The 19,083-nt window shown below is 54.8% G+C and overlaps 1 protein-coding gene across 16 annotated transcripts in view; it reads left to right on the top strand.

The window, feature by feature from the left end:
* Positions 1-19,083, top strand: part of CLEC16A (C-type lectin domain containing 16A) — a 203,662-nt gene that overhangs the window by 75,349 nt on the left and 109,230 nt on the right. For all 16 annotated transcript variants that reach the window (XM_045461252.1, XM_045461260.1, XM_045461254.1 and 13 more), the window contains 5 exons: positions 6,919-7,041; positions 10,274-10,383; positions 11,131-11,175; positions 13,722-13,772; positions 17,008-17,136. In XM_045461252.1, the coding sequence (XP_045317208.1) occupies positions 6,919-7,041; positions 10,274-10,383; positions 11,131-11,175; positions 13,722-13,772; positions 17,008-17,136 (458 nt within the window). The remainder of the gene's footprint in view (positions 1-6,918; positions 7,042-10,273; positions 10,384-11,130; positions 11,176-13,721; positions 13,773-17,007; positions 17,137-19,083) is intronic.

Raw genomic sequence — 19,083 nt, 5'->3', positions numbered from 1 at the left:
CTCGAACTCACACAACCATGACATCATGACCTGAGCCAAAGTCGGACACCTAACCAACCGAGCCACCCAGGTGCCCCTTTTCTGTGTGTCTTCTTTGGCAAAGTATCATTTCAAATTTTTTTTACGGGTTGTTCGTTTTCTTAATTGTTGAGACTTGAGTTTTTGGGTTTTTTTTAATAATATATGTTCTGGGTCCTTTATCAGATGAGTGTCACAAGGATTTCCTCCCAGTCTGTGACTTGTCTTTTCATCAGCTAACAATGGCTTGTGAGGAGCAGACCTTTTTAAATTTCCATGGAGATCCTGTGGCACTTTTTCTGTCTCTTTTTCTCTCTGTATTCTCCCTTTCATTCTGGACTGCCTGGTCTTTAAAGGCAGAGACCATGTCTGTCCCGATGGCCTACCGTGGTACCCAACTTAATGGCTGGCAGCCGGTTGGCACTCAGCCAAAGTGTGTTGACTGATCGCCTCTTGGCCGTGCGGCGGCTTCGCTGGGCTGCTCTTTCTCTTTCTGGTAGCCCGAGCTCGGGGCCTCAGCAGGGGAGGTGTCGTCTTGGGGGTGGGGATGCCAGGCTCCAGGGGGCCAAGGGGCACTTTGTCTTTCTGGTGGCTGGCTTTCCTGACGGGCTTCCTTCCTGGAGCCGGAGCTGTGTACCTGGGAGGGAGGGGCTCCCTCATCCAGTGCTGGGCCCTGGAGGGACCACCCCACCGAGGTCCTGCCTGGGGTGCCTCCCTTTCTTTCTTGAGGCTCCTCCTCTCCCCTTCCTCCTCGACATCGAAGGGGATTTCTTCTTAAAAGAGTGGAAGTGTATAATGGAGGGGATTTAATTCCTTCTTCCATTTCCTGCTGGTGCTATTCATTTATTTCTTCCCTCAGACTCCCAGCAGAGATCTCGGGAGCCTTATTTATTAGATGCCAGGCACTGTGGTTAATGTTGCGAATGCGGTGGTGAACCAAACACATACTTTCACAGACATGACTGTGGCTGCTGTGGAGGGAGCAGGGCGAGAGGGGTGGGAGGTGACGGCAATATGACAGGCAAGTGGGGACACACGGCGGTGAGGAGCTTTGATTGTGTTCTGACGCAGTGGGAACTCCGAAGGTTGTTCAGGCAGGAAAGCGTTGCACAATCTACATGGCTTCCGTGTTTACCTTCTTTTGAAAGTGACCGCTTTGTCTCACATCTCCTTTGGTTCTGAAAGACTGTCAGTCACGAAGAATTTGTTCCTGAAGTTACTCAGTTACTTACTTAGGGCACAGCTGTGTGCCGGGCAGCGTGCTCAGCCTGGGGGCCCACAGACTCCAGGCTGACCAGGACTGCTCATCAGGCGGGCGGGCAGCAGGCGAGGGTGGGCAGGGCGCCCCGAGAAAGGGGTGGGCTGGAGCCAGTCTGCGGGCAGTGGGTGGGCAGTGACGGTGAACCGCATCCTATGGGCTGGGGTGGGGGGTGCTGAAGGTGGGTTCATCCGGGAACTGATCTGACCTCTGTGCACCCCTTAGAAAGAGTTCACCATAGTTCAGCCAGAAGACGGGCGGAATGGAGAGATAATGGGCAGGTGTGGGCAGTGTCGAGGAGGTGAAGGCGAAGGGCTTTGTCGTCATCTCTCAGGTACGTGCCACACACTTCCTGTGTGTGAGGCGTCGTTCTGGGCACTGGAACAATCTGATGAGCCTCCATCAAGTGAATGAGAAGAAATCGGGTCGTGTTGTGACAGAGAATGCACCTGTGGTGGTGGTGGTGGTGGTGGTGCGGGGGTTACTAGCTAGGGGGGTCAAGGGACGCTGGCCTGAGGAAAGAATATGACAGCGGAGGCCTGAAGGGCGAGAAGTCCCCTCTGCCAGGATCCGGGGCAGGTGTGGTCCAGGTGAAGGGAACAGTGCGTGCAAAAGCCGTGATGTAGGCGAGAGCTTGCAGGTTCGAGGAGCAGAGAGTGAGGCCAAGCAGAGCGAGGCACTGACCAGCCGGGTGGCGACCAGATCTCGGAGGGCCTTGAAGGCTATGAAAAGGAATTTAGATTTCATTCCAGGAGCAGTGGGAAACCCTAAAGGACTTTTAAGTAGAAGAGTGACATGATCAGATGGACGTCTTTGAAGACCAGTCTGGCTACCGGGTGGAAAGTAGACGAGGCGGGTGAGGGAGAGGGTTGCCGCAGGGGATGTGGGAGGCCCAGTAGGAAGCCGCCACGCCCGTCCAGGTGAGGGCTAATGTGGGTTGAATCAGCATGTTGGCTGTAGAGATGGAGAAGACTGGAAGGTTTTACGATATGTTTGGAAACTAGAAATAGGACATGCTGATAGAGTGAATGGGACAGTCGGGCAACTGTGTGGGGCCATTTACGAAGGTGGGGAGACAAGGAGAGGAGCAGGGCTGGGGGAAGGGAGTCCTGCCTGGTTTGGACGGGAGGGAGCACCAAAGGAGGAATCTAGGTGATGCCCGGGTCCCTGACCCTGCCACTGGTGGTCATTTCTAGAATCAGCGAACATGGGCCATCGAGCAGGTTTGGGGAGGAAGCTGGACGCTTCATGTGTGGCACCCGGGAGCCCGGTGCCCGGGGGACCCCAAAGGAAACTGCCTAGTGGGAAGCTGCCATCTGGCTTATGCTCCAGCCCTGGCCTGTGGGCCCAGGGTCTGCATTTGATGGGGGTCTTTTGGCTGTTGGTCAGCTGGTTTTTTGGTTAGGCAGCATGCAGTTAGCCAGTTAGCCGCACTTAACCTTCAGCCTCTCTCTTCTAGATCCATACCTTCCAAGCAGGGCCCCTAATGAAATGGTCTCTCTCCGATAGATTTTTCATCATAAGACAATTTTAACATAAAAGCAATGTTAATAAAAACCAAATGTTAGCTCAGGCCTTCCAGTAAATCATAATAGATTAGATGCTGCACCAAAATGAATACCCCACTGTGGAAAGGGTTGACCGGTTGGAGGAAGGCACTCGTTGTGATTCAATTGGGCCACATAATGAATTCTGGTTCATATCTGTAATAGCAAATGCAGCCGTCTCTCCTTTGTCAGGTCTGCAGAGGCCTGGCCCGAGGGAGGGGGGTGAGTTCTGCAGCTTTCGTGTTCTTCAAGGTTTCCCTACTCCACCCACCACCCTCTCGCGCCCTCCATTTATCATTGTTTACCCGAGAGGAATCTTGGGCTTTTTGGGTTTTGTTTTATCTTGCTGAGAAGTTACTGGAACACAGATGAGAGGTATGGGAAAGGTTGAGAGGTAACAGGATAAAGGGAGGCTTTCGCCATGCAGAGAACTGGCAAAACATCATTCTGGATCTCCAGTGACACATAATCAGAACTGGAAGTACATTGGAAATCGGCCCAACATCTGGTTAGCTTTCGAAATAGTGGGTCTATAGTTTTCCAAAGCTGGCAATGCTTGCGTGACTACAGCCAAGGAGACCTCGGCCAAAAGAAAACAAGTTTTTTGCCCATCACTTACCCGGTTCCGTTGTGGTCTCTTTATCCAGGGTTGTCTGTCTCCGTCTTTCTCTGTACCTTTGGTCTGGGTCTTTTCCACCCCTGTCCCAGATGGGGGCTATTGCTAAGGAGGAAGAATCCAGAAATCAGAACTTAGAGGGGAAGCTTCTGACATCACGGAGCCACACCCTTGCCTTCCATTTCGGACTTGCTGGGTCAGTTGGGAGTTCCGTCCCCACCCTCCCCCCAACCCCGTGGTCCCTGGGTGGAAATAATGCAGAGGGAGACCCTTTCTGACTCACTTGGACAGAGAGGGATCTGACCCCAGCGGGGAGGGAACCCGGAAGCGTGTGGTCTGCTGGAAGTCTGAACGTGCTCGCACATCTTCCCAGGCCATGTGAAGTACATCTGGGTTTCTTTGGAATTTCTCTATTGCTCAGCACTTAAGGGTTGAAGCAAATAGGACAGTGTATTATCCACAGTGTTTACTTCAGTCGGAGTTTGGAAATGGCTTGCAGAGGAACTCAGTCAGGCTTGCAACAAAATCTGCCTTTTAGTGCCTAAAACCTGTGTGTGTGCGTGTGTGTGTGTGGGGGGGGGGTGCGTGTCCATGCACACATGTGCGCTGTTTTCCTGTTCACATGCATGTTCTGGTCATACCGTGACATTGGCCTTGTTAATAACAACCCTCAGCCACTAATTGGTTTGAACCCAGAAGAATGAAGCTTTTGAATTGCCACACGGGCCTTGAAAGCCAAGGTCTGGAATGGGATAATTCAGAGTAATGGGGCGGGGGGCGGGGGTGGTGGTTAGAGGCCACGGTGGGAGAAAGAGAGAGATGGGGAGGAAGTGAGGCACCTGGCCCAGGAGGAACTTTGGGGAAGGAACAGAGCCGTTCAAAGGGGTTTTTGCAAATTTTTCCATGTGTCGTATGGAGTCGATCCCGTTCTCTGTCTCCCTGTTGGCCGGCAGTAAAATCCACCTCATGTAGAGTGTGGGGAAGAGTGCCTTGAGGAGAGGGATCGCCTTGAGTGGCCGGGGGGCAGTGGAGACCACTCCAGAGTAGGCATGAAGGAGCACAACCGAATCACGTCGTCTCCCGCTAGCTGCCGTCCCGGGATCTTGGCGTCCAAGCCTTGCCCGTCCCTTTCCCCCAACGTCTACCTCGTCGCTTCCTTCCAGAGTCCCCACCTCCACCCTGCGCAAGCTCTTGCCCACGCCTCGCAGCTGCTGCCTGTGAAGCTCGAGGCAAATGCTCGCTCCTTCAGGATCCTCCCTGGGTGGCGCATCCCTGAGTCGGCCCCCAAACGGCGTAGCATTTAGAAGTTAGCTGGACCTTGTCCACCTTTGGAATCTTCCTATTCTAACTGTGCTGCTCCCTTGCTCTGTGGCCTTGGAGACGTGACTTAACATCTCTGGGCCCTCATTTCCAACTAAAGGGGAAGGTTGTGCTGGACTCTGGTCCTGTGAAGTTGTAGAAGGAACTGTTTCAGTCCCTCGGGGTCCCCTCCCCCCTCCACCCCCCCACCCCCCCGCTTCACAGAGAGTGGAGTCGCCACTTGAGGAAAGTCACGATAACCGTGGAGTGTTTTTCTTCCTGTCGAGAGAGGATTTGGCCACAGATTTCCTCATATTTTGACAAATTCTCAGGGAGTGGGGGCCCTAATAGGAAAGAGACAAAATGGAGCTCGTCATGGAAGTTCAAGAACCGGTTCAAGTCCCTGACTGTCCCAGTTCTGGTGACCACTGCTGCGTCCCCGAGGGAGCCAGCGACTGGGCCCCTCCTGCCATCCTCGCTGAAGGGGGCCGAGAGATGGTCCGGCCCAGGAGCACTTCTCCCCTGGAACCACTGGCTGCCAGGTCCCAGGGAGCCAGAAATGGGAGGATTAGAGCGATGTCAGGATGGTGTTGACATCTCTGGGGAGGAAAAACAGATGCCAGAAAAATTTCACTTGATGTTCTCTTTGCCATTTAATAAAGCAGCGTGCTTCGGAGTTAGACGTTTAGCATCAAAATGGGATCTAGAATCCGCAAATTGAATTTTCCTCGCCGTCAAGTGTTTTGATGAAGCCGCTGCTGGTGAGGCGGGAGAGGGAGAACGGCCCAGCTCCAGCCCTCAGGCCGTCCCTCACCCGTGTCATCTCCCCGGCATGGCTTAGCCTTTGGTTCGGAGCTGGAAGGAATTCAATAAAGCAAGATATATTGTTATGGTTTATTACGTCAATGCGTGTGTGGAGGAGTTACTTAGAATCCAGACAAGCAGCTCTTCAGTGCTGTCCTCCACTGTTTTGTCAAGGTTCTAAATGAAGCGTCATCTAGTACTCAAGGGGCCGTATTTCAAGAGTTCCGAGAAGTGTCACCTTCCCCCTTTGGTAGAATAACAGGAAAAGACGTGCTTCAAGCGCAAACAATCCGTTCAGCTCTCCAGCCTTGGATCAGGCGGACCATTTGTCTCTGTAAGTGTATTTTTCCAGAGCCACCTTCGAAGGGGGGTAAGGATTCGGGGCCCCTCTCCGCACCTGCCCTGCCGGAGTCGCCCTCACAGGTCTTCTCCTCGCCCGGCCCCCCAGGTTCCACTTCAAGGAAACTGACACTCAGTGTCCAGCTGGACTCTGTGCCCTCGCGTTTCCTCTTCACAGCCACCTCTCCCGTGTCTTGCCTGTTGTGTTCGAAACGCCGTCGGTGTTTACTGGCAGGAAAAGGATTCCTTTGCCACTTGAAGGTAGATCCGCGCCGTCGACCTCTTTGTATTTGCGCCTCTCTGTCGCGAGCGCTTAGCCCGGTCTCTCTTCGCCGGCCCCGCCCCTCGCCTGGTGCGGTGCCCCCCACCCACCGCCTGTGTGCTCGTTGAGTGGCCGGCCCCGCTCATCGAGTTCTCTGCCAGGAGCTTGAGGCGCACGTGCCGGGCGTGACTGCGGTTTCCTTTCCGTCCGGTCCCTTCGTCTCCGTGTGCGTTTCCCCCACCGTGGAATGTGTCCGATAATGGGTGGCTTCTGGTGGCACACAGGCCTAGCATGAGGTGGCCGAGTGGCACGTCGTGCAGAAGTCACTCCTTTCCCGTGTCCCCCGATTATGTCCGGGGGCGTGTCACTTGTCGGGGCTGGCGTGCCTTCCGCACCTCCTAAGGATCTGCCGAGTCCCGTCTTTAACAGAGAGAGCAGGCCTGGGCCGTGATGAGTTGACGCAAGTCAACGATCCTTGACTAAAATGTAAAAGCGTTGTCTTTTTTTTTTTCACACTGCCTGTCAGCGTGGCAGCATGTTGATTTCCAGCTTACACGTGGGGATAGAAAATGTATGTTTTGATATGTACTGATTCAAGTTCCATTTCAGAGAACTGTGCAGTGAGCTCTAGTTCAGACAGCACCGGTCGTGGCAGAAGTCACGGAGATGGACCCCGGGTCGCCGAGGTTGGGCAGCGTCTCCTGGGGCGCCTTTCAGGGTGAGCGGGGTTCTCACGAGGCGGCCCCCTGACGGCTCGCCCCTTTGTGCGTTCCAGGCATGGATCCTGAAAAACTAGAGCAAATCCAGCTCCCGGTGCCCAGTGCGGCCGACAAGACCACCTACAACCATCTCCTGGCCGAAAGACTCATCAGGATCATGAACAACGCTGCCCAGCCAGGTGCCTGGGGTGTGGCTGCTCACAGGGGCAGTAGAGTGAGAGGGACCGGGCCGCCGGACCACGCACCAGGAGCCCTGGGGCCTCGGCCTGGCCTTTCTGAGAGCGCAGGCAGATTTCAGCTCCTCCCTGGGCCACCCATACCGCTCTGTCCATCCGCGTCTTCTCCTCGGGATCTCCTCCTCCTTCCTCTCCTGTCTTTCTTCTCTTTCCGCACCCAACCCTTCTCGTGTCAGTTTTGCCAGTGTGTGTCACCCTCCTCTCGGGGAGGCCAAGGCCACGTTTGAGCACGAACTAGCCTGAGAGTGTGTACGAGGGAAGTTTGGAAGGTTCGGATCAGGGGCCCCTGATGGTACAAGACCTGCCCAGCGTGTGGCACCTGTCAGCCCAGTTCTCAGGTTTTGGCCGAGGATCCTCAGCCAAGGCAAGGGCTAGAAATAACGGGAGGGATGACCAAGCACAGTGATTCCTAAGTGGGGACAACTTTGCCCGCAGGGGACGTTTGACAATGTCTGGGGACATTTTTGGTTGTCACAACGTGAAGAGGTGTTACTGTTGGCCTCCAGGGGTCAGGGATGCTGCACAGGACAAGTGCACAGGACAGCCTCCAATGACGTAGGAGTATCTGACCCAGAACATCAGCAGTGCTGAGCTTGAGGGACCCTGATTGCCAGGCGGGTTCTCTGCAGAGGCAGGGGGATGGGCCATCAGGGTGTGTGAGAGGGCACAGAAACGGGCCCAATGGAGACGTCGCCTGGTTAAGAGGTAACCACTGAGTGGTGCAGTAGGAGCAGTCGGGCGATGAGCCCACGTCAGGCTCAGGAGAAGGGCAAGGGTGGGAGTCGTGATAACAGGTGAGGACTCCAGAAGTTAAGGGGCGTGGGCTCCACGAAGCGGCCAGAGCCCCTTGGAGGCCAGAGGGGCCAGAGCCTCCATGACTTCGGGGAGGGTATATAGAGGCTTGGGGGGATGGCTCCACGGAGAAATGTTGATCGAGTGCCTCCTGCATGCCAGCCACTGTGTGCAGATGACGAGGGTCCAGGACGTACAGGACAGGTGTGGCTCGTGCCTTCCAGGAAGCCATGGCTGGGCATCCCAGACTGCTGCGACTCCACGAGGAGATAGAATCTCGAGCTTAGGGGCGCTCGGGGCTGGAACTAACACTGTGGCACTCACAGACATAGGGGTGGTGTTTAAAGCCACGGGAGAGAAGAGAGGCATATCAGGGACCAAGCCCTGGGCCACTACAGGTATCTCAAGGTGATGCAGAGGGACAGCCAGCACGGGAGCCTGAGCCGGGTCCCACATAGAAGAAGAGGGGCAGCGAGAGAGACAGGTGTGGCTCAGGACCAAGGGCACTTGGCGGGGTCAGTTTCTACCGAAAGGTCCAGTGTGGGGAACAGAGGTCGTCCCCGGGGACAGTGGCGCAGGGGGCAGTTGGCAGGGGCTCTGTCAGCAGGTGTGGCTCAGTGGTTGAGGATGGCAGAGCGTGGCCTGGGTGTCGGAGAGGAGCCTCCGGGGTGGGGAGGACGGCAGCCCCTTAACGGGGCCAGTGGCAGGAAGTCTGCACCTGCCAGGAGCTTGCAAAGGAAGAAGGGTCTTGGTGGAAGATCACATCCCAGTCGCCTGGAGGCGGCCGCAGGGGTGTCGTGGCTGAGCCAGGGGGGTTCCGCGGAGGGGCAGGCAGCAGCGAGACTGAGCCCTGGAGAGCTGGAGGTGGGAGGGGGGTGGCGGGTGGGCACAGCCTGCGGGGCTGTGTTCGTGCTGGGCCCGTGGGGCCCTGAGAGAGAGCCTCGGAGCTGAGACCAAGCAGCCTCTCCCAGTAGATGCTTCCCTCTTCTCCGGTTCCCCTCCTGACACGTGAAGCAGGAAAAGGATGGTCAGGGAGGTGAGCACTGGTGCGTCTGCCTCGAGTTTTTCCCGGTAGCCTGTCCCGGTCCTCAGGGTTCCCAGGGCCTCAGGGCTGCAGCCTTGAGACTTCCTCCTCTCTTGGCCCTTCTTCCACATCAAGCCGTCTCCCCAGAAACGAGCTTAAAGACGCAGGGAGGAGTCTGCCTAAGAGCAGGGTGCCCTCCCATCAGGCAGTCACAGACGCTTCTAGGAGCTGTGCTCCACGGGCTTTTGGCATTCAGAGCCCCTGGAGTCCGCTACTGCCCGGGGTGAAGCTTTGGACAAGTCACTTCACTTGTCTAAACCCCAGTCTTTAGGGTGCCCATAGCGGTGGGTTTTTGTAGAGACTTCTGAGGGAGGGGTCCGTACAGTGCCCAGTGCGGTGCCCGGTTCACAGTAGCATGGCAGGTGGATCGGTCACGGACAGAAACCTATACTCAGACTGGCCGAAGCAATCCAGACAGAAACAAAACTACTGGCTTGTGTGACTTGAGGTCTTGTGTAACTTCAGTGCCGGCTTCAGGCGCAGCCGGGTACCGAAGCTCAAGTTGTTAAGACTGTTTCTGGACTCTACCGCTGTGTGTGTGCCCTTCTCTCCTCGGGCTCTGGGCCTGCCAGACGTACTCTGGGCGGTCTGGGGGAAAGGGTGGACTGTGGGGGAAGGGGTGGGCAGTTTGTAGAACCCCGAACAGAAGATTCAGAACTCTGGCGAGAGTGCGGGGTGGCCAGTGTGGATCCTGGTCTGCTGCCACTCAGGCCCCACCACTGTGCCCGTGCTGCTCTCGGCCCAGCGCGAGGAGAGGTTCTCTTGCCCGGTGGTTCCAGCACCGTGTGGAATTGAGCCTTATTGGCTGACTGGCTCCCTCGCCCGTCCCTCCCTCAGTCACCGTGACCAGAGGGATAGGGCATCTGACCAGCCTGGCCGATGTGCCTGTCCCTGGGACAGAGGGGAGGGACCAGCTGCACCCAAATTGCATGCCCAGGAGTGGAGTTGGTGATTCTCCAAACGAAAGTGGGGGTGCTTGTTCCTGAAAAGAGGAAGGAACCCAGCCAAGCAGAGCAACCACAGACGGCCACTTTTTCAGCCTCCAGTAATAAATAGTAACAATCTTTTTCCTGCCTCCTCTCCCCTGATAAAGGGGGTGCAGGGGAGTACCTGGCATGGGCGGTGTGGGTACATTCTATTGCCATTGACTGGGGAGGGGTTGGCCCGTGGGTTTCCCTCCGTGTCCCCACTGGGTGTCCAGGGCCCGTCACCTGTTAACCTCAAAGCGATAAAGGCGAGAAGCTGTATTTGAGGGCTTCCCACCAGGGTGTGCGAGGCTGACCCAGGTTTCCTGTGCAGATGGGAAGATCCGGTTGGCGACGCTGGAGCTGAGCTGCCTGCTCCTAAAGCAGCAAGTCGTGGCCAGCGCGGGCTGCATCATGAAGGACGTGCACCTGGCCTGCCTGGAGGTGAGGGCCCCGCCCCCGCGGCCCGTGTTCCACCGGAGGGGAGGAGGCGGTGGGCAGGAAGCTGCTGGATCCAGATCGGAGCCCCAGCGTCCGCAGCACCAGCGAGAAGCAGGGCGTAATGGCCCCGATGCCCCTCCAGAAGAACTGCCCTTCCTCTGAGACTGGCCCGGTGAACCTGCCTAGTTACTGAATTTGTGTGGTTTCTGTTATAGTTACCGGCCTTATATTTGTCAACGGAATTGTATTATTCTCCTTTCTGCATTACAGAGATTTTATACAGATTCAAACGCACGCACGCTGCTTATTTACTTACGGTTTATTGTGCCAATACCTGCATCCGTTGTTTTTAAATAGTTTTTATTGCCTTCCCCCTTATTTTTCATGTTTATTTGAGAAAATTTGGAAAGTACACGGGGGAAAAAGTAGCAACCCGAGTCGACGCTTTGTTGGGTGTCTCTCCAGATACACACACATGTATAAAAATGGAGTCACCATGGCCATGTCTTATAACCTGCTGCCCCCACCTAACTCGGTGTTACCACCTTCCCCTGTCACCACCTTGAATCACCTCTCTTTTGCCCCGTTTTTACTTTGAGCTCACCCTCCCTCCCTCTCACATTACGAACCACTAGATAGATTTAAGGATATTAGCCCGGCCTCTCCCCTGTTTTACATGCTCTCAAGTTTTGGAATTAGTAACTCACCCGACTCCCTGCCCTCCCTCCCCACCTCCCTCTGTTTTCACAGGGCGCCAGAGAAGAAAGCGTTCACTTGGTACGGCATTTTTATAAGGTACGTTGCCAGAGCATAGGGGATGGCAGTGTGGTGTGGGTCACGTAACTGGGACTGTAGTGTGTGGGCATACGCACGTGAAGGTCACAAGTCCGTGGCTGCTCCGTATGCCTATGCTTCCCTAGTGAACCGCGTGCAGCGTCCCAGTCCCCAGTCCCTGGTCTCCCCCTGCTTCTCTTACCAGGGCACCTGTTGAGGATTCAGTGCTACTGCGGACGGTTTATCAGTCACATGTGAATTTGTGTATTGCTGAATTTACATATAAGTTGTGAATTACTTACACCTGCACATGACTAAGTCACATATGTAAATTAATAGGTGCATGAATTATGTTTTTCATGTAAAGTAACTTTGAATTGTTTGTGAATTTATGAATTATATGCATGTACATTATTATTTTTTTAATATTTTATTTTTGAGAGAGAGAGAGAGAGAGAGAGCAAGCATGAGCAGGGGAGGGGCAGAGAGAGAGGGACACACAGAATCCCAACAGGCTCCAGGCTCCGAGCTGTCAGCACAGAGCCCAACACGGGGCTTGTACTCACAAACCACAAGATCATGACCCGAGCCAAAGTCGGACGCTTAACCGACTGAGCCACCCAGGCGCCCCTGCATGTACGTTATTTATAGACCTGTGTGCCAGGAAACCTCGTACAGGCTTCTAGACGTTTATCATTAAGGGTAGTGAGATTTTGTAAAGGACCACCATGACTTTGAGTAACAGAGACATTTGTAGATTCCTCTTCGGATTCCAGATGTTTAGTTTTGAAATATTTCCTTGTGATGGTTTTGTGTCATTCTTATCTAGGGCATGATGTATTCCTTAGGGAAGCACGTAATTTGTCAGCAGTAGGTGCATTACTCCATATTTACATGGACCTAGTCCCTTCCTGGTTGTCGACCTCTGCCTCAGGTCTTTCCAGGTCCAGTTAGCCACAGTTTCTCCTTGTTGTTTGGCTGATGAGGAGAAAGGTGTTAGCGCTGCCATTTTCTTGTTGTTCAACCTCTTTGATTTTTTGTATTCTCTTTAAACTGCCATGAATTATAGGCACATAGGCACCAGAACTCTTTTCTTTGCAGGAAGCTTTTTAAGCCACTGCCCATTATTGTCCATGTTCATTGAGAGAAAAGCAGGCCTTGTAATCTAGGATCCACCTCGTCAGGCTCAGACGACCCCGTGCAGCTGCAGCATGGTGGGCACACCCAGCCGAGGGTGGACCCCTGTGGGCCCCCACGCATGGGGGAGGAAATCCCAGGCTCCCCTTAGACCATCGCAAGAGGCTTGGCCTCAGCGAGGATACACGTCCTCGGCAAAGCCCAGGAGAAAGCGGAGGCCTCACGGCTGCATTAGTCATCTTTGGGTCTCTTTCCAAGGTAACTGCTCTTAGTTTGTCCCCTGCCCCCCACCCCCCACAGAAAGTCTTGCATTGCAAAAACCAAAAGACAGAGATACATAGGTAGACATTTGCCCAGAGGGTTTTCTTCAGCATTAGCGAAAGGAGAGCTATATTTGAATTGCAGCTCCTTTCTCCCCACCCAGATCGTTCTTTTATCCTGTAAGTTTTACTTATAAGGTCTTACATATAATACAATCCTATAAGGTCCTGAGTATAATAACTCAGAAGGTGTTGGATATTTCCAGGGTCATGATTTCTGTGGTTCTTACGTGGAACTTATACTGGAAAAATGTATAAAGGATCTCCTCCATTCCCACCCTGCCCATGTATTTGTGTTTGTACATGTGTGATTCAGGACTTAGGAGAGAGACAGGACAGTTCCAATAGTCCAGATGCATTCAGCTGAATCTCCCCTCCCCTCCCCAGCTGTGCTCTGTCCAGTGGTGCCCATAATGACCATGCTCGCATTTAGCAGCCCTGGCCGGGCGGCGGGCTCTGTGCTCAGGTTGCCCCGTGTCACCCTCATGGCGACCCGCGTAGATGTGGGCTGTCACCCAGCGAGAGGCTCTGAGAGGTGAAGCTGGGATTTGGCCCCTGGTGTACATGTTTCAGACCCAAGTTCTTAGCCATCACAGCGGAGCTACAGAGCCTCACAGGCATGCCTCAAAAATGAACGGACCAGGCTGTATAATTTTAGTGTTAAGTATACTTAATCATACGCTTCCTTTCCGAGGTGTGGCGCCTCCTGGTTTGAACACGGCAGCTGAGCGGGGCTTCCCCATCTCTCCCACCGTTCTTGACAAATACATGATGTTGAACACGCCATTTTAACCACATTTATATTTTAATTACATGTGGTGGTGTTTTGTTGCTGTTTTAATTAGCTGCCTTGACAGAAGGGATCTAACTATACATGGTTAAAAAAAAAAGGGCGGGGGAGAGAGTCGTTGAGAGGCGCAACATGATATCCGGGCTTTCGTTTGAGAGAGCGTGTGCGTTCATGCTCACGTGTGTATTTTACTTCCTGGTGATTTTCTAGAACTCGCTAATGAGAACCAGATGGCCCCCCAAGCCGTGAAGTGGAGTTTATAATACTTTGGTGTTTATGGAAAAAATAGGCATAATCTCCCTCCCTCCCTTCCTTTTTAGGGAGAAGAAATTTTTTTGGACATGTTTGAAGACGAGTACAGGAGCATGACAGTAAGTGAGGGGCCAGAAAGCGCTGGCGTGGCCTGTGCGGCTCGTCCTGCGGAACCGAGAGAATTCTCACTTGGGCCTTTCTGACCGAAGGACACAGATTGGCGGGGAACTGAGTTGGAAACGGTGCCTCTGGCTCGCTGCCACTTTTGAAATCTCAGATGACACTCACTCCCCCTGTTAGGGTCGTGCCGTAGATGGGTCGGAAAGATTCACTTGGGTGCAAAATGGTCCCTGACTGAGGTCTCACACCACGTCAGGAATGTAAAGCATGTTGTACGTAGTTCTGCCCTTGCTGCCCGCGTCGCCCTGATGGGAGTGGCTGCTGTCATTCTCTCCCGTCACCGATCAGGAGGCGAGAGGCTGAGTGAGGCCCCAGCCTGCCCAGCCAGGGAGGTGAGAGCCAGGATTCCAAGGCAGAGCAGTTCCCCTGCAGTGTCCTGCCCTTCTCTGCTGGGCCCCTGGAATGTTCCGGCGTGTTGCTTGTCCTCGAATCCACGGCACTGGCTTAGAGTCCTCCCTGTCTGCCTCCGTCCGGCAGGCACAGTCATGGGAAGAGATCGGGTCACGCAGCTTTCTCTGTCATGTTTATTTCTCTGCATCCCTAACACCTGCCTCTTCGTTGGCAGTCAGTAATTAGGTGACAAACGTCCTTTTCGTGGACACTGCTCATCAAAGAGTGAAGCGATTCGGGAAGTTGTAATGATCCTCAGTGTCACAAACACAGAAGCAGCTTGCTCAAAGTGGCTCCTGGCTCCCAAGCCCATCTCACCGGGGGGTGGACTGCTGGGCCCTCACCACACCCCTGCCCTCGGCACTTCCAGGCCCTCTGCGGAAAGGGAATGTTGTAAATTGGCATTCTTCGTCTCCAGATGTGCCCGAGTGGTGCCCGGGCCTCCTCCGGTGATGTGTAGGCCACCCAGGTGCATCTCACACCTGGTGGTGGCCACCGCCCCCCATCATTCCCCTGACCCCCTCGGAAGAGTGTCTCTGTGTCCTACTCTTTGTTTGGACCAGTAATGGAAGTGGAGTGGATTCAGGGGTTAGCTACCACTTTATCTCACCCCCGGGATGTCTCCTTCTGCGTTGCGGTTCTCCACAGGTCGGTTTCCTGTTTGAAACGGGAGGCTCGTACGTCACCTGACGATGTGGAGAAGCTCGGGGTCCTAAACCCCTGCTCAGTTCCTGCTCTTGTTACCTCCTGACGATGCGACCTTCAACGGGTTGCTTCCATCCTAAGCCTTCATTTTTCCCATCTGTAAAATGGGACCCACACCACGCACCCGGCCTGGATGTGTAATACCGAAGGGGTGCCTCCCATAGACGGTGTGCACGAGTGCTTGGCTCCCCTCCCTCCCACCGTAGGGGCCTCCCCCGGCCTCGTTTGTCTGTCTTGTCGCATGTTCGTTGTGTGTCCTGCACGGTGTCTGGCACCCCAGAGAACCTGAAAGGGGGCACACCCCATACCTGAATGTATAGTCCTTAGGTCAGACTTCAGGAACCAGTCGCTGAGCTAAATGAAGCAGAGATAGACCCTTGGGTGCTGCTGATGTGCTCACGGAGACCCTTGTGCTAAATCCAGGCCTTCAGTTTTGACCCTCATTCATTTCTGAATCACCTCCTATCTAATGCAGAAGGTGTAATGATGGCAGCCGTCTGCTGTTCCTGCGGAAGGTGGTGGAGACAGGTGGGGCAGCGCGGAGTGGGCTGCAAGGGGGCGGAGGGCAGGCCGGAAGGCACTGCCGGAAGGCGATGCCAAGGGCGGCCCCGGGGCAGGACATGGGGCTCTGCCACCCTGCCCTGGGATAAAGGGACTTGGGATGAGGGACCCCAGGCCTTTGGAGGAAACTGCTTACAGCGGCCCAGAGGAAGAGGCAGGCAGGGTGTGCTGTCTCCTCGGCTGCTTAGCACAGACAGCCGGACCCTCACCACACATGCCGTGTATAATTAGCTGTGTGTTCCAGGAGGGAAAAAAAGTGATAGCATTGAAGCCCACCTTCTTTAAAATAAATAGATAGATAGATAGATAAAGGGGCGCCTGGGTGGCTCTCAGTCGATTAAGCGTCCAACTCTTGATTTTGGCTCAGATGATGATGTCACAGTTCCTGGGATCAAGCCCCATGTCAGGCTCTGTGCTGACAGCACAGAACCTTCTTGTGATTCTGTCTCTCCCTTTCTTTTTGCCTCTCCCCCCTTGCTTTCTATCTCAAAATAAATAAACGTTAAAAAAAAATCACTCACATATTTAAAAAAAAAAAAAAGACTCCTAAAATAGCATGTGATGCTTGAAGCAGTAAAATTAAATCTCTAGGACATTTACCTAAATAGGAAATCTCATTCCTTTAGGGTGTCTGGTAAATGAAGTGTCTGTGTCCAACGATGCATGCACATTCAGTGTCAGTACTGATGCAGCAAAGTTCCAGGAGGGGAGATGTTGTTACCATTCATCGTAGTCATCAGAGAAGACTTCCTGGAAGTGGTGTGGAGCTAGGCAGACAGTTCCGCTCCTGTCTGGCCCAGTGGCTGTGGGCATACGCGCTTTCTCAGGGCTCGGTGTCCCCTCTGTAACAAGGGACAGCATCAGCACTCCCGTCCAGTGGTAGGTGAGCCCCACAGGTGCCCGGAGCTTAGTAGGTGCTCACTGAGTAGCTTTGTTTTTCTGATCCCAGGTAAGATGCTGAGCGGCTGAGGAAGGAAGTAGGTTGGTGGTCATGTGGCAGGAGTCGTAGGGCGTCTGGAGCAAGGCGGGCCTGGGTCTGCATCTTTGTTCTGCCACCAGCCAGCTGCGTCTCCGTCTTGTCGGCGGACTGGGAAACATCCCTTCCGGAGTCTTCGGGGGGACTAAATAGGATCTGTAGCTCACCGCCTGCCTGCAGTCAGTGGTCTGCTCTCCACAAACGGGGGGCTGCCCTCGCTAGGTCTGTCGTCGTCACTCTGGGGAGTACGAAGAGAGGGAGGAGGCTGTTGTCAGGGACCCGCTCCCCGCTGGGTGGAGGGGCCCGAGAGGGTGGGCAACTCGTCAAGGGTGTCTGAGCTGTCAGTTCAAGGGAAGGAAAACTCTGCGTCTTGGGAAACAAAGGCTCGCGGCCCGCACGTCTGGCTGCCTCGAGGCCTCGTGCCAGCCTTAACGTGGGCGCACTGTACCCGTCGGCTGTTGGCGGGTGAGACGAGGGGCCCGTGTAACCGGCCCGGCCCCTCCCTCCCTGCGGTGAGGTTTCCTGTGATGTCTCTCTTCCAGATGAAGCCCATGAACGTGGAGTACCTCATGATGGACGCCTCTATCCTGCTGCCCCCGACGGGCACGCCGCTGACCGGCATCGACTTCGTGAAGCGGCTGCCGTGCGGCGACGTGGAGAAGACGCGGCGGGTGAGTGAGCGCAGGTGGGACCCACCTCTCCTGGGCTGCCGTCTGCCGGGGCCGCCGCCGGGGCCGGGAGGGGGGGTCTTCCAGCAGGTCGGGAGCCCGCCGTCCACCCCGTGTCCGGACAGCGGGCGGACGGGCGCCCCCCTCGCGCCCTGCCGCCAGGACAGACTTCTCAAGGGGACCTGCCCCTTGCTAATGCAGGGTTGAAATTCCACGGCGCGGTGCGGGGCAGGCTGCCTTCGCCGGTGCAGGGCACGACCCCCAGCCCCAGGCTCTGAGAGAAAGCCTCCGGGACGCTGCGGGCACTGGGGGCAGGGGGGTGAGCAGAGGGCAGGCAGCGCAGGTGAGGCCCGTGTGAAACTCTGGCCCAGAGAGGCTCAGCACCCCCGCCCGAGATGGTGTGGTGTTAAGGTATCTGAGGGATCTCCAGGCAGGCACCCACTAAGGAGACTGCGATTCTCGCCCTGCCTGCTTGCTTCCGCGTGTGACGGGCACATTAGTTCTCAGAACCCCGCAGCAGCGCGCACCCCTTATCAGCGCTTTTTTTCTGAAGCAGTCTCGCAGGGCTCTTCACGGTATGCTATCTCTCTCGTAAGATCAGCTTCTTTCTTAGAAAGCAGCGTCACCTTGGGGCGCCCGGGCGGCTCAGTCCGTTGAGCGTCTGACTTCAGCTCAGGTCATGATCTCACAGCCCATGAGTTTGAGCCCCCCATCGGGCTCTGTGCTGACAGCTCAGAGCCTGGAGCCCCTTGGGATTCTGTGTCTCTCTCTATCTCTGCCCCTCCCCTGCTTGCGCTCTGTCTCTCTCTGTCTCAAAAATAAATAAAAACATTAAAAAAAAAAAAAACTACTTTAGAAAGCACTGTCACCTCTTCCTAGAAAAGCATTCCCTTAGGGGCGCCTGGGTGGCGCAGTCGGTTAAGCGTCCGACTTCAGCCAGGTCACGATCTCGCGGTCCGTGAGTTCGAGCCCCGCGTCGGGCTCTGGGCTGATGGCTCAGAGCCTGGAGCCTGTTTCCGATTCTGTGTCTCCCTCTCTCTCTGCCCCTCCCCCGTTCATGCTCTGTCTCTCTCTGTCCCAAAAATAAATAAACGTTGAAAAAAAAAAAAATTTAATAAAAAAAAAAAAAAAAAAAAGAAAAGCATTCCCTGGAGACATGAACGGGTAAATGAGATGAATCCCTTGCCCTCTTCTTCTGAGTTGATCCCAGGCTAACCAGAGCCACACAGGTGTTCGTTCTGGATCGGCCTCAAACAGGAAGATTCCGTGGGCTTCCTCTGCCCCGGCAGTGATTGCGCCTTGGAGGCATGGGGTGGCGGGGGACGCAGAGGAAGTCGGACCTGTGTGTTTTAAGTCCCTCCGCGTTCCCTGCCGTCTGACCAAACCCGCAGACCTCACCACGGGACCCACCCTGTCTGAGCCAGAGCGAGGTCCAGAAGGCTGTGAATGTTGAGAGCTCCTGCTCTGTGTTGGTACTGCCTTCTTTCTGGTTCGTGGTCCCCCAGTTTTCTTAATGCTTGTAGGAGCTCATGTCTGACGGAAAGTGATTCTTCGTATCAGTTCTTAGTATGAAACTCCTCATGTAATTTTACAATTGTCCTAGGAGACTGTGCTAAATTTAACCCATCTCACAGAGGAAGAAACGGAGGCATGAAGAGGTCCGGTGATTTGCTCAAGGTCCCCCAGCTGATAAGTAGCAGGAGCCAGGACTCGGCTCGGGCAGCGTGGCCTCCAGAGCTACCCTCTTAGCCACTCTGACCTGCCACTCCCTACTGCCACCTTCGTCGTATTTATCAGTCCTACGTGGTGCTGGGCACCAGGGACGGGGAATACACCGCCTCAGTCATCTAGGAGTCAGAGTCTAGAGGCCAGGGTAGGAAAGGCAGCATCGTCAGTTTAAGGAATATGGGGTCAGGCTCTTAATCCCACCTGGGGAGCGAGGTGGCACGG

This window comes from Leopardus geoffroyi, chromosome E3 (genome assembly GCF_018350155.1).
Source record: "Leopardus geoffroyi isolate Oge1 chromosome E3, O.geoffroyi_Oge1_pat1.0, whole genome shotgun sequence".
Classification (NCBI taxonomy): Eukaryota; Metazoa; Chordata; class Mammalia; order Carnivora; family Felidae; genus Leopardus; species Leopardus geoffroyi.
The sequence above is the reverse complement of the archived record's forward strand: the minus strand, read 5'-3'. Positions and strand labels throughout refer to the sequence as shown.